Source organism: Chroicocephalus ridibundus, chromosome 13 (assembly GCF_963924245.1).
Source record: "Chroicocephalus ridibundus chromosome 13, bChrRid1.1, whole genome shotgun sequence".
In the NCBI taxonomy this organism is placed as follows: domain Eukaryota; kingdom Metazoa; phylum Chordata; class Aves; order Charadriiformes; family Laridae; genus Chroicocephalus; species Chroicocephalus ridibundus.
The window spans coordinates 2,082,868-2,097,273 of record NC_086296.1 but is presented as its reverse complement, the minus strand read 5'-3'; the positions used below and the strand labels follow the sequence as shown (position 1 = coordinate 2,097,273).

At 42.6% G+C, this 14,406-nt stretch overlaps 2 protein-coding genes across 12 annotated transcripts in view; both read right to left on the bottom strand.

The window, feature by feature from the left end:
• TTC28 (tetratricopeptide repeat domain 28) overlaps positions 1–675 on the bottom strand; it is a 171,550-nt gene extending 170,875 nt beyond the window's left edge. The window contains exon 1 of the mRNA XM_063350762.1: positions 514–675. Coding sequence (XP_063206832.1) covers positions 514–606 — 93 coding nt within the window. The 5' untranslated portion in view covers positions 607–675. The remainder of the gene's footprint in view (positions 1–513) is intronic.
• Positions 676–2,146: 1,471 nt separating this feature from the next.
• Positions 2,147–14,406, bottom strand: part of CHEK2 (checkpoint kinase 2) — a 19,711-nt gene continuing 7,451 nt past the window's right edge. For 3 of the 11 annotated variants that reach the window (XM_063351157.1, XM_063351156.1, XM_063351158.1), the window contains exons 9-16: positions 13,939–14,038; positions 12,632–12,718; positions 11,682–11,845; positions 11,349–11,464; positions 10,434–10,519; positions 6,786–6,890; positions 3,744–3,824; positions 2,147–3,141 (exon numbers count right to left, since the gene is read on the bottom strand). In XM_063351157.1, coding sequence (XP_063207227.1) covers positions 3,046–3,141; positions 3,744–3,824; positions 6,786–6,890; positions 10,434–10,519; positions 11,349–11,464; positions 11,682–11,845; positions 12,632–12,718; positions 13,939–14,038 — 835 coding nt within the window. In that variant the 3' untranslated portion in view covers positions 2,147–3,045. Of the gene's footprint in view, positions 3,142–3,743; positions 6,891–10,433; positions 10,520–11,348; positions 11,465–11,681; positions 11,846–12,631; positions 12,719–13,938; positions 14,039–14,406 lie in introns of those variants that run through there. The other 8 variants (XR_010073171.1, XR_010073174.1, XR_010073175.1 and 5 more) reach the window with 8 other exon arrangements.

Genomic DNA, 14,406 nt, shown 5'->3' with positions numbered 1-14,406 from the left:
AGGGTGCCTGCTCCAGCGGGCTAAAACACGGTCACGGAATTACTTGCCCACAGGCGACAGCAGGTCCCGCAGCCCACCCCCGTCCCCCTCGGCGACCGCCAAGCGCCGGCACTCGCAAGGACCGGCGGCCGCCGAGCTCCCCACCGCAGCCCAGCGGCCCGGGCCCGTCGGGAGCTCCGGGGCGAGGGGAGCCCAGCGCTCGGCCGGGACACCGCGGCTGCATCCGAGGCCTGGCGGCCCCGGAGCCCCGCCGGGCACCCGCCGGGGGAGCCGCCCCGCCGCCGCCCGGCCCCTCGCCTCACCTCGCCGCCGGCCGGGCTCCATCCCGCCGCCCCGCGGCCCGCCGGCCCCTCCGGGCCGGGACAGCGGCCCGCCCGCGCCCCGCAGCTTCCCTCCGACGTCCGCGGGCAGGGATCGCTCCCGGCCCGGCCCGGCGGCTCCTTCCCGCCTCCTCGGGCCGAGGGGCCGCTCCCGCCGCCGCTCCCGCCCGCCGCCCGTCCGGCGTCGACTCACCCGGGGAGGCTCCGCGTCCCGCTCCCGCCGTCGCCGAGCCCGGCCCCCCGCTACGGCCCCCGGCGGGGCGGGCGGCGGCGCCTGTTGCTCCATGGCGCTGCGGGCTCCTCCTTCTCCTCCTCAGGGGGCCGCCGCCGCCCCCCGCCGGGCCGATCCCGCTCGCAGCCGCCCGGCCCGCGGCGCCACGTTCCGGGCCCGGCTCTGAGGGAACCGCACTGCCCCCGGCCCCGCCCCCGGGGCTGGGCCCCGGTCGGACCCCGGCCGCCCCCCGCCCGCCGGCGCCAGGCCCGCTCCGGACGTCCTGCGGCTGGAGCCCGGCCTCCCCCGCCCGAGGCGGCCCGTTCGGCGCTGCCCCGCCGCCTCTCCTCGGCCCGAGGGCCCGGCGGGGCTGGGGGCGAGCCCGGCCTCCGCACGGGCCACACAAAAAGAATTAGGCACCAGCCCGCCCGTTCCGAGCCCCGTCTTCGGGAGAACGCAGCTCCCAAATCGCTGTATTGCCGGAAAGGCGAAGAGCATCTCCCCGAGCAACATCTGCCGGGGGTAAGCGGGGCTGCAGACGGTGCCTCTCCAGAGTCACCAGCGACACGGGGCACCGAGGCCATCGCTCCCACCGGGCACTGCCACGCTCAGCCTTCGCCTCCTCATCGCTTCGGTACAGCCGGCATCCAACCCAAGCCTTCCAAGTGCTGTAGACCCAAGCCTGGTGAACAGGCAAGCAGATTACGCTGAAGATGCCCCTGCTGTGAGTAATAGACAATAAAGAAATAATACTTTCTTGTCTTGTCTAAGTCAAAATTGGATGCCACTTTACCGTAGTGGAACCTCCCAAACTTAGTCTTTCTCGGAAAAAACCTAAGACCCTGAAACTTCGGAAAGCTTTCTGCCATAAAATGATGAACACACAGCCATCGTCTCAAAGGTTTGACTTCAAATGAGTAAGATCAAAATTGAGATTTTGTTAGAAAGTAGGTCTTAGTCAGGAATCAGGGAAAGGATCCAAGCAAGGCAGTTAAAATCTAACAATAGTTGGATGCAAAAAAGACAGGGGAATAAATTATAGAACTTTTCTATTTATGTCTAAAGACCAATTACAGTTAATTTGCAGTGTAAGTAGTAGCTAATGAATTATCTTCTCATCTGTAATGATGCAGGTCTTTTTAAAATCATTGGTAACCAAATCCCAAAGGTACCGACTTTTGCAGTTCACCAGATCGCAAACTTCGCCCAAACACACCTACTCCTTGATTCTTTTATCTAGGAAACAGCAGCTGAGTATTCCCCTCTACTTCAGATGAGCCACAGCAAGTACCAGCCCATGCTGAGGCTATGCCAGTCACACACGTGCACCAGAACGGGAATGTCGTTTGAGGACAGACACGCATTTCTTCTGTTTTACCACCCCTCTGCATCTGGAGTGGATTTGAACCTGTGGCATTTTTTTTCATCTAGCTGCCCATGGATGTTCCTCCACCCAGTTCATTAAGAACATTATGAATGTACAAGAACTGCCATTTTATCATTAACCATGGTTAATATCAAATATTGCAAAACACACAAGATCTCTGCAATAGGCACATATGGGAAAACCTGAGTGGTTTAATTCTCACTTGACATTGGTTTATTTCGTAACACATCAGGCTTTATTCTTTCTACATCAATTTGCAGTAAGTGCCTTTAACCAGAAGATGTGTGTTTTAGAACAAAGTTACTAAATTGCTCCCTCTTAGTCAATAAAGAAATTAATATCCTTTAGTAAGAGGCACACAGTCCAAAATTTTCACTTAACAGACAAGCAAATTTAAAATTGTTTATCTCTCGGTTCAAGTCCTAGATCTTGTCTGGCAGGAACTTACGCATCTTCCTTACATCGTTTGTTATCATGTTTCCTCTTAGTCCATCCTAAGGGAAATAAACAGAGTACACGCTTTTCAAGAAGAGCGCGGTCAGAAACTCCATGCAGAGGACAGGCTTTCAGAGCAAGAGTTATCCACTCCTTCCCAGATCACAACCCTCGATTCTGCCAGCCCAATATTTAGCATTTATCTCTGTCTGAAATACAGAGCACCTCAAGCTCCATCAGTAGTTTTACATCAAAACTGAATATTAAAAGTGTCTTCAGAGGTCTGTCGGCAGCGTTTTGTGTCAGGTAATAAATACTATGTCTCAGGCAAAAGCTCAGCAAGCGTAGTGTTGCTTTTTCATCTGTGAGGACTAAGCATTATTTCCATGCCTGACCTAGAAACCGGAACAGAAGGAACAAAGAATGTAGGTGATGATGAAGTGAGCCTAAAAATTTTTACTAACTTCGTTGATGAGTTTTTCTGATTCTCTCCTGGAGTCAGACAGCTGGATGAACTGGAACATGACTATTTGTGTAGATTCTCACACATACACAGCGGTCGCTTCAGTCTTACAAAGTTATTTTTATTTATCAATTGCATCTTCAACAGTTATTCCATTATTTTCTCTTAAATAAAAAAATCTGCTTTCCATAAAAAAAGCTACAATTAACAAAAGTCACTTTCTCTTTTTTCACCTCATTTTCTGATATGATGTAGAGGGAATGGCACGCTTAGAAGAGACCGATTCTTCCTCGTTTTCGTGAAGACGCTTTCCTGTGGTGGTTGGCTAAAAGAAAGATCCAGCAGGACGGCTACATTAAATCAGGGGAGACAGAGCCTGACTGTTTTGCTTGCTACAGAATTACAGATGTTGGATAAAACCTCCTTTCTGTGACCAAAAAAGCATCATATCTAAAACATTTCTCTACCAAGATCTATCTAATTATATTTGATCCTTCTCATGTAAGGCACTGCCCCCAGCTTTATCTTCCACTACTGTTTAAAATTGTCCTAATTAGCACCTGGTCATGAATGTCACAATACCATTTCTGACCTTTCACTAACATGAGAATTTTTCCTTGAATACTAAACATTTGTGACTTGCATCCATCAAAAAATACACGTTCAACAATTTGATTTTAAATAGATGAATAATCCTTTAAAGCCTCGGAGACTGTTTCTGTACATTTAAATAAAGTGTCTTGCCAAAGCACAGAAGTCCATTGCTTCCATTCAGAAAGCAGAGATAATTAACAGACAAATTAATACAGCCAAAATTCACATTTCTCTAAATTCTCAAAATTAACTGATTTTCTTATTATGGATTACTTTGAAATCTCATTTCTCAACACCTCAAGTATTAATTTTGAAATAACCTGTTACACGTACCATTTTTGATGTTTGTGGTGGATTCATACTGGTATGTGTCTGAGCAAGTAGCTGTTGAAATTTATTCTTCATATCCTCATCCTGTGAAAAAAGCAGTTAACTTTAAGTAGAATATGGAATATTTAAGGGAAAAGCCTACATTTTGGCTAATGAAATGGATCAGCAATTAAAGAATGAATGAATAAAGGAGAAAAGGAGGTTCCTCCACTTTCCCCCAAATAAACACCTTCCTAACATGGTTTCACCAAGGGCAAGTCTCGCCTGACCAACCTAGTAGCTTTCTATGATGGAGTGATCCTTCTGTCTAAATTGGAGAGATCTGGATTTGATGGATGGGCTATTTGATGGATAAGGAATTGGCTGTATCCAGAGACTAGTGGGGTCAACGCCTCAATATCTGGATGGAGATCAGTGAGGAGTGGTGTCCCTCGGGCGTCCGAATTGGGACCAGTCCTGTTTAATATCTTCATCAACAACATGGACAGTGGGATCAGGTGCACCCTCAGCAAGCTGGCGGGTGACACCAAGCTGAGTGATGCGGTTGAGACATGGGGTAATGGTTTTAAACAACATGAGGGCAGATTCAGACTAGATATAAGGGAGACATTTTTTCCCATGAGGGCGGTGAAACACTGGCCCAAGGTTGCCCAGAGAGGTGGCAGACACCCCATCCCTGGAAGTGGTCAAGGTCAGGTTGGATGGGGCTCTGAGGAACCTAATTTAATGAAAGATGTCCCTGGTCATTGCAGGGGGGTTGGACTACACAACGTTTTAAAGGTCCCTTCCAACCCAAACTATTCTATGATTCCAATATGGCCCACAGTAGAATTTTAAGCAGGTGGTTTATGTACAGCGCTGGTAAGAAAAAACAGTTCTGTTTCATTCTACGAAGAAAGTTTCCCTTCAATAACTACTTAGCTAACACTAGTCAAGTTAAAACCAAACTTGCAGTATCATTCACCAAAGTATAACAACACTGAAAGAACAGAATACACAAAGAGTTCATGCAGATAATTCATTAGCCTTATCAGAAGAGGCCTCATCAGGACTTGCAGCCTGCTTTCACCAAAACAAGAGTTAATTGCTCTCGAAAAACAAGTATTTTCCTTATAGTCTTACATTCTGTATTCATAGTGACTTCCCTTTCTAACAGCATGTTTTCATTTCCACTAGCTCAGCTTCACCATTATCTCAAACTTGGGTAGTTTTCATTACCACCCCCCCCAAAAGCAAACCTGTCGTACACAGGAGGCAGAGAACCACCAGCTAAAACACCCATACCCTAAAAAACAAAACAAAAAAACACAACACCAACCAACCAATCAAAAAATCCAACCCCCCACACCAAACTTTCAAACAAAACGTTATCTTAAAAAACACCCCACGGTTATCCTTAACATAAATAAGTCCATAGAACATACAAAAAGTTTTAAATGGAAACATTTGGAAAGCAAACATTCAGAGTTTGGGCAAGCATTTCACTGAAGTTTCCCTTTTGAAAACACAAGTAAATGTCAACAAATATTATATTATTCATAGAGCATTCGTATCACTACAGAAGGTCACTGGATAGTACAGTTCATTCTCTATTTACCTGCAGTGGGAAGCCAGAAGCTGCCATTAGTGGAGGGAAAGAAGTGGACTTAATAGTCTCAGCTGTGCATAAACAGGCCTGGCTGCAGAAGCACGAAGAGGAGGAGAGGACAGCACAGGGCAGCAGAGACACTTCATTGAGAGAAGCTAGTTTAGCATAAAATCAGGCGTGTTTCAAGAGAAAAAGCACGTAACCTCATTCTGGTTCAGCTGCCAGTGATCGGGGTGTTCTTGGTATACGTGGGCAACGCCAGGGAACAGGAAATCGGGGCAAACAAGATGGTCAGTTGGCACAGTATACTCCCTGTCTTAAAAAGAAAATCTCATTCTCTAGTTTCAGCCATTTCTCCTGCAGGAATTTTATTAGAGCAGGTTGCTATGGATTACCTACAAACCCTAAATCAGACTTCCATACCTGAAATCAGGTCTTTAATCTTTTGCAGGACTAAATGAAGTATGCTGCTCATTGTGATTTAATATGGATCATCTCCTTTGGCCGAGCTTTGAACAGTGACTGTGTGTGCACCAACTGAACCACTTACCTAGAAACAAACCCACACATTTATTCTCAACAACTTGCTGATGCTAACAGCTTGTAAAATTTTGTTCCATTGTCACAGCAAAGATTGGGAAACTCAAAGAAAAGTGAACAGGTCAGTCGCTGCTAGGGACAATTAGAAATAAGGATCATTGAGCTCCTAAGGTTTTCAAATGTTTTAACTGTGGTTTTTTGGGTGAAGGCAGGGGAGGGTGTTCTTTTTCTAAGCTATGGAGTATTGCAGTGTCTCCTTTTTTTGTTTAAATATGTTCTTATGTGCTACAAAAAGCCTTTGATGTGTGACCATCCAGTTTATTTTATACAGAATTGGGACTTGTCTGTGTTTTCCAGTGTCACCTGTTTAGACTGTGGCTACGTTTGAGTTGATGGACAAGATAAGATAAATATTTTTCCATTTATATAACAGACACCTGAATTTTTCTTCAGCATGCAACCAACTAGTCTTGTCCCATACAAAAGACCCCAGTGAAGTTTTCAGAGGCAGAAGCAGCGATTAATTGTTTATATGCCTTTGAAAAATGTTTTATTAAGTACCTGGTAAATAGAGGTAAGACATCTCCACTGAGTAGTACTTAGGTTTAAGCAGCCCACTAAGTTCTAAAGTTTTAGATTTAAACAAAGAACAGAGTAAACAGCACAGGTATTTAAAACACTAATTTGAAAGCACTACTGGTTTAACTAAAGCTGAAGGAATTAGGTTTTGTTTTGAGAACATGTTTAGTTTTAGTATCTGAAGAGTTCCCTAGCGGACCCAGAATCCTTAGAGAGGGCATTAGCCGTACACATAAAGTACACGTCTGCTGTGGTTTTTCCATACTAACTTTTAAAGACAATACTTACAGACAACACAAGAGGGAGTGGGGAGCCAGTAACTCCTTCTCACTACTCACAGTAACAGGACTCAAGGAGCTCTTTTGGTGGTAGTATTCAAGGTGTGAGATATCTAGAACTGAACATATTGGATGTTGGCCTTCCGAGCAGGCAGTGTACATCACCTACAAACAACTCATACTCTTAGTAACAGCCCATGAAGGGAAACAGTTTAAAGAATGGCATCTGAATGCTCAGTAGCATTTGGATTTGCAGGTATGACGTTTTCTGAAACTTTTTGTCCTGTCATCAGAATTAAACGTAACAGTAAGTGGTGTCCCTAAAAGGAATACATAATCAAGTTGCTGACAACTTGAGTTTACTTACTGAAATATCTCAAATTCTTAGCTTGTCTAAATCGCTGTCATATATTTCCGATTATGCATACCAGCAATTCCTAAAATCAGTGTAGCATGGTTTACCAATAACATTTCCTGCACAAAATTATAATCTAAATGTAAGAATCTACAGCTGATTAACTGACTATAGAAGTCACACACAGAACTAAAGTGGTAAAATCCAGGAATGCCAGGAAGAATTTTCTAATGCCCAGTGTGTAATTAGGACAAGTCAATGACTTCAAAAACAGTCATCCAAATGCATTTTCTGTCTCAGGAAGCTGCCAGATGCTGAGCACTGAGTGATACTCCCTCTTTCTCATGCTCTTTAACTAAGCATCTGAAACCAGACACTGTTCCCAGTGGGGGAATACAAATAGCATTATGCTCGGCATGAGTACATAGAACCCATTGTGTGGCTCAGCAGTACGCTGGGTGACTTTCTTCAGCCTCCTCAAGGAAAAATATCCAGGAAAGCTCATAGGCCCAGTGGTCACCTCTGGAGTGCTGAAATTAATAAAAGACCACCTAAAGACTACCTCTCACAAACCTAATTAGACTGTAACAAGAGGCAGAGAAACCATCACCTCCTACTCAGAAGGTTCCAAAACCAGTGACACTTATTCATACTCATCACAGTAAGGACACAGTAGTCCTGAACACTTGCCAGAAAAAAATCTGCAGGATTCTGCACTGCCTGCCCATACAAACAAGATGAGGAAGCAGGACTCTGTTACAATGCTCAAAGGGGGAGGTCTGTCCTATCAGAACCACAATCAGTATCGGTCTCTAAAAAACACATCTTGATTCTCAGATGTTAAAGAATTCTGAAAAGAGATGTCTCGGAAAGGACGCAGAAGCTGCTGGTTGTACTGAAAGTATTCAGCAGAATACTCAATGTCTTTTTTGCAGTCCTCTCCAAAAGGACTAAAAATTTGAAAGCACAGACTAGCTACAGATGCAGACTGGGCTTTATTTTCTGAGAAAAAAAAAACTCCAGAGAACCAGGATTTTCCATTAAATTCAGAGCAGGTCATGGAGGCATACAAAGGGCGTTGAAGCAGGACCAGAGTATGGAGAGGAGCAGCTTAATACCAGTATCCTTCAACAAAAATAGATAGAGAGGCTTGTCAAACTCTGCTGCTAAACTGGCACCACAACTTCCAGCAGAAGCCAACTGGATGGTGGGAAAAAAATTAGTGACAGAAGCTGGCATTAAACAGAGCAACAGACCTGCAACTTGCCGGATGGCATGGCACAGAAGTAGAAAGAGCTGGACCTATTGCTTGGGCTCAGGGCTCAATCACTAATCCATGGTGTTGATCCAGGCAGGTATTTGCAAGCTCTATGTATTCCAAGTCTTCCCGAGCAGAGACCATGAGGACCTCATTGTTGGTATTTACCATTAGGACCACCGAACTGTGATTCTCTTAACATCAAAATCACTTTCATCTTCCTCCCACAAAGAAAACACAGCTGTTTTGATGGAAAGGCCAGAGGTGACAGGACTGTAGGAATCCTGACACGCTACTTCGCTAAAAGTGATAGGCTGCAACAGGACCTAGTTAAGCTTAACAGAACTCTTCAGAAGTCTACAACGCCGATAAAACATAATCCAGAGTCAAACATCCATGGGATAACCACAGAATAGTGAACATATAAACTCAAACACCTTCTTCCAGCTGGACAGGTGGACAAATTCTAGAATCTGAGTCCCTCTCCCTTACCTGAATGCATGTTACTGAAGATGCATCAACCATAAGACATTGCATATTTAGTCTGAGAGAATTACGTTACTCGGCAAGGACCCAAGCTGCTTTGAGCCACCTTCATTATAGGATGACGTAATAAAGATCATGAGACCAAGAGAAGAAAAAGCTCTCCTATGCAAGTTCTTATGGCTGTTACCAAGGGTCCCGGCACAGTTAGCAATGAGGCACATTCCAGCATGGGTCAGGCTGCATCAGGAGGTAATCTAACTGGTCAAGGCTGAGCAATGCCCTCAGCCTGTGCAGAGAGGGCACATGAAGTCTTGTGAGATGCAGTGCTGTGAGTTAAGCCACGTTCTCTCGATAATAAAGAGAAAAGGCAACAGACATAAAACTAAGGATAGTGTGACCTCTTTGGAGAGGAGAGGAGGAAGTTACTGGTTTCTCTCTGGCAGAAGAGTGTGTGACATGGCAAGGTAAAACCTACATATAGAGACCTCATGACAAGGTGGAGGGCAAAGGAGAAGTCAAATTAAAAGGGAAATCAAGTAAAGATTTATTTAGGGTGGGTAAAGGCACTGAGCAGCATCAGGCAAGGTTACAAGACTACAAATAGCAGCAATAACACTTGAAAAGGACCATGGAACTGAAGGGCTGAGAAAGCATACCATGCTGTAAAAACAGCAAAAGGAAGCGGTAAGAGCTAATGAAGGCTTTGCCAGGGACAGGCACCAAGAAAATAAACACAATGAAATACAACAGGAGGTCTAGTTGCCATTGCAAGAAGAAAAGACATGGAGAACAGGAAAAGAAGAAAATCTGCATGCTGCAGAGACAACATTTGCTTGTTGGGAGTGGGAAGAAGCAACTCTGTTCTGTACACTGCAAGAAGGAGAAGGCTCCATCCCAAAAAGGCTTTGACAGACAACAAGGTACTGCAAGATCATCTTGCTTCCAACTGAGAGACATGGAAGCAGTCTGCTCAAGGTGCTCACTCCGCTTCGTTTAGAGTTGTCCAACAGGAAAGTGGTGGCTACAGTATCTGGGCTAATGCAGTTTGGGATCTGATGGCTCCTTTCCTACGTGTCATTGACAATGCCAGTAAAACAAACAAATAATTCCTAAACATGGCCTTGTCTTCCTCCCCTCTCTTTCTCTAAGTAGGCACTAGGATCCCTCCGGTCTCACAGCAGCCGAGAGAAACTGTATGGCCACCTGGCAGGCAGGCAGCAGCGCGTGCCCATGAGAAGCACCAAGTGACGGTTCCTCTTCTGCTGGCTACTGTCAGAGACAGAGATTAAGTCTGCCTGTCCATAGGCTGACTTAAGATAACAGCTGTTATTCCCATGAAGCTAAAGAATTGAAGGTCTCACTGCCTGTCATTGTATCCCATAATTTATGGTATTGTCCACAGAAGCAGGATCAGGCATGCATCACATCTCTGGTGACCAGAGTAGTCGATGTTCCCCTGCTTCCTTGCAGAAACAAATTACGCTGTGTACCAAAACCTCATAAAATTTAGGCTACTGAAATGCCTTTGAATTTACATCAAGATGAATTTACATCATTATCCCCAGAACAACACAGCTTTGCTGTACTTCAGTTAAGACTCAATTCCCACCTGAAGCCAAGGATGCTCTAAAGCTTCCTCTGTTGTAAGACGTTTGCTTGGATCCACTACTAACAGTTTCTTCACAAGATCCAGAGCTAAGATAATAAAGAGAGTTGGTTAGCGTATGATCAATAAATTCATTACCTGAAAATAAGTTCTGCAATATGCATACACCAAAGCTACGTGCGACCCTAACATAATTTCCATTCCCATATATGTCTGACTTATTATTGAATAACCTTCAAATAATTCAGGAAGGAGTTATATTTCATAAGTTTATCAGAAAAAGAATGATCACATCATTTATTAGAAACTCCTCTGCACATACAAAGGAGTACCCACGGCAAATACTACAATTTTATGCATATAAAGGATCCTGAAGAAGAAAAGCACGCAGACAGTAACTATCATTTCAGTTTGATGTTCAAAAACTCAATTAGTTATTCAGACTACTTAGCTTAGAGTGGGCCAAACTTAATAGTTGGTTCCACAAATGCGGCTGGTATTTTAAGCTCGAAGACTAGCACCATGAAATTACTCTTAACATTTCTCTCTTGGAATTTTAACTCATACACCTTAAATCCTGGCATTTTTGGTTCAACACTTGAATCTTTCAGCAAGGCAAAATTTGTAGTCCAGCTTGATGAAGTCAGAAGAAAAAGTGAAAAGCAGAAAAACAGATGTATATGCCTGCAAACTCTATACTTCCGTAGTTAATAAAGCTAAATATTACTAAGAAATCTCTTCAATGAAAATATATCTGCTCTTTCTAATGCTTCAGCTTTGAACTTAAAAAAAAATAAATTTTAAAAACTAAATGTATCAACATGCAGTGTGCCATAGAGCTGAAAGGAAGTTAAAGGAAAACACAAATGACAAGAAAAGAGCTAGATATTCTGCTACCCGTTGTACTAATAGTCATACCCATGTCTGATACATGCTTCCATTCTTTTGGAATGAACGTATATTCTCCACGAGTGATCTGATCTTTCAGAGATAGTCGAGTATTTTGCTCATTAAATGGTGGATATCCACACAAGCTATATAAAAGAAAACAAGTTAAATAAGATAGATTTTGTCATAGTGAACGAAACACTGAAATCACGCATTATAAAGCGCCCGCTATCATAGCGTCTTTTACACATATATAGTTTTAAACACGCTTTCACTTCCTAATAAAGATACTGAAGTTGCCAAGTCTTGAGCCATGTATGCCAATGACTGCCCAATGAAGGTAGCAGCTACACAATGTCTTACCATACAAAAAGAATAACTCCTAAACTCCAGCAGTCCACAGCTCGGCTGTATCCAGCAGTCCCAAGTGAATTTAGAACCTCAGGAGCAAGATACGTGGGAGTACCACATAATGTTTTCATAAGAGAAGTTTCTCCAAGAATCTTGGATTGTCCAAAATCTGTAATCTTGTATTTAAAAATGGTAACACCACATTACATATTCGGATTGACTGTAGAAGTACATATCATATTGTCAACATACATCAGGAGGTAACATTAAGTTTCTTCTTTCCAACTCAGTTCCAGCACATGAGTATGAACAAAATTTATCCCAAATATTGTTAAGTACTCAGTAAACAATAACTGAGAACAGGAGTAGGGAGAAAAATGACAAAGGATCATACTTACACTAGCAAAAAGTACTCTCAGATTTGGATATAAATGGACACCACAGAATAAAGGTATTGTAGCTTATTAGAAGAGATTACTTGAAAAATAAGCAGTTTAGCATGCAAATCTATTCAAGGCTTTATCTGTGAAAAAACCCCAAAAACACACCCCCACAAAAACACTCCAACCCAAAAAACCCACAAGACAACACCAAAACAATCTGTCACCATACAGCCTGGATATTTGTGGAAATGCTGTCGGTAATTGAAGAATTGCAATTTTATTGAAAAAAAAAAAATTAAAAAAAATATATCGACATTTGAAGTTGTGTACTCAATTAAGTGCTATAAAAGCACAACATTTCTCAGTTTTTCTTAAGTAAGTGTATGGGCTGAAATATCCACACAAGTAAAATTAAAATTATGAAAAAAACCCTCAATGTTTTAAGTTACATCATAGTTTGTATGACTAATTCCATAATTTTTATTTTTTTTTTTACTATGTTTAGCTAAATATTGGGAAGAATGGGAAGGAATACTCTCAAAATTTGAAATGAACAAGAAGAAATGTAAGTTTCCTTACCTTTATAAGACATGTCTCTTCAGAAGATGAAAGTAGCACATTCTCTGGCTTTAGATCTCGGTGTATAATTCCATTGTCATGAAGATACTAGATATATACAGACATACAATAAAAAAGAAAACCCAGACCATTAACTCTTTTTAAATGCAAGCTTTCCGATTTTTCATGTAGCAATGGCAGGATAACTGAAATGGTTGTGTAAGAGGCTTGTATGCATTTAAAACTACAGAGCTTATAACTTCTTAAACAAATAAAAACAAACAAACAAATCCATCCTTAGAAACCATGATGCTTCAAATGTCAAATCTCAATACAAGCACAGTGGGTAGACCTGGCAAGGTGTTCCATTCTTCTGATTCACTGGAAAGCTATACTTCTTTCTCCATCTCAGTAAAAGCAACAGAACTAAGGAAGCCCAAAGTTCTACACTGCCTTTGTAGGAATTCTGGTTTTCCACCTCTCTCTCATTTCTCTTAGTCATTATTACTGTATGATCATACCCTCTTAAATAAAAGCCTGCATTTCAGTTTGGAAAGACAGTTAAATTCACCATGCCACAATCGTCCTCACACAGCTGAGTAATAGTAGACAGATATAAAAAAAAAAAACCACCTCAGTTGTCAAAGAGCTGAAGGCTGAAAGAGAGTTCAAAAACTTGGTGACAAAACTAGGAAAAGTGAGGAAGGAGGAGATATAAGATCAACGTCAGATTAAATCTACAAAGGCTTCTGAAAAAAGTTACTTCCTTGAGGTTAGTGTAGAATTGTTCCGTTATCTGTAGTTCTGAAATCTAGTCATACTCAGGTCCAGGCAATTAAGTTTGATGTAGAAAATAATCTTGCAGAAGTTACTAATGAAATATGCTTACCATTTCATGGCTTTAGAAGAAATTTATCTAAAGACTCAACATTCAGTATTTGAGATGTATTAAAGTAGTCTTAATCTGTTGTCTACTGAACTCAAATGCTTATTCAGGAGCGCATAGTAACGCATCTGATCATTAATTTTTTTGAAGGCTCCTACATTGGTGACTCTTTGCCCACACACTACTAGAAGTCTTACATGATAATCCTGCCATCAATGAGCTCAGCCTGTATTATTACTTCACTCCCTGTTTTTAATAAGCAAGAGTGTTTGAACGTTCTTTGGCTGCAGTGAGGCAAAAAAATCTTGTTAAACCAACTTGTTAAGAGCGCTGTGCTGATTGCTTGCACAGGTTTTAGAAGTGAAAAGTGACAGAAAAATTCATCTGACTGACATTCATACGCATAACCATATTTTTCTTGGTAGAATTCATGATTATCTACCTTTACAGCCAGCAGCATCTGATAAAAATACAACTTGCAGGTAGCTTCTTTCATCTTGATTGGCCTTGACACTCTGTCATACAATTCTCCTCCTTCCATCCTAAAACAAATGCAAGTAACAAGTCAACGTATTACTTCCAAAGGATTAATCTCATTAGACAAGACTGACGCCAAAACATTTGGCTATTTTGGCTACAGAGAAGGAATGTATTTCTGAAAATGAGTGAGCAACATCCTAAATACAGCACACGCACTGCTGAATTAGGCCTAACCTCCTGAGTCTTCACTGGGAGTTGTGATTTTTGATCAGCCTCCTCTTACAGGCTCAAAATCAAAAAAGTAGCAGAGATCCACAACAGCAGGATAGTGGGCAACTATCGAGGCACTAAGTGCCTTCAAAACGTAGGATTACTCTCCTGGTTATCCTAGTTCCTAATTCTACAGAGGTTTCAGAGAACAGTCGAGGCC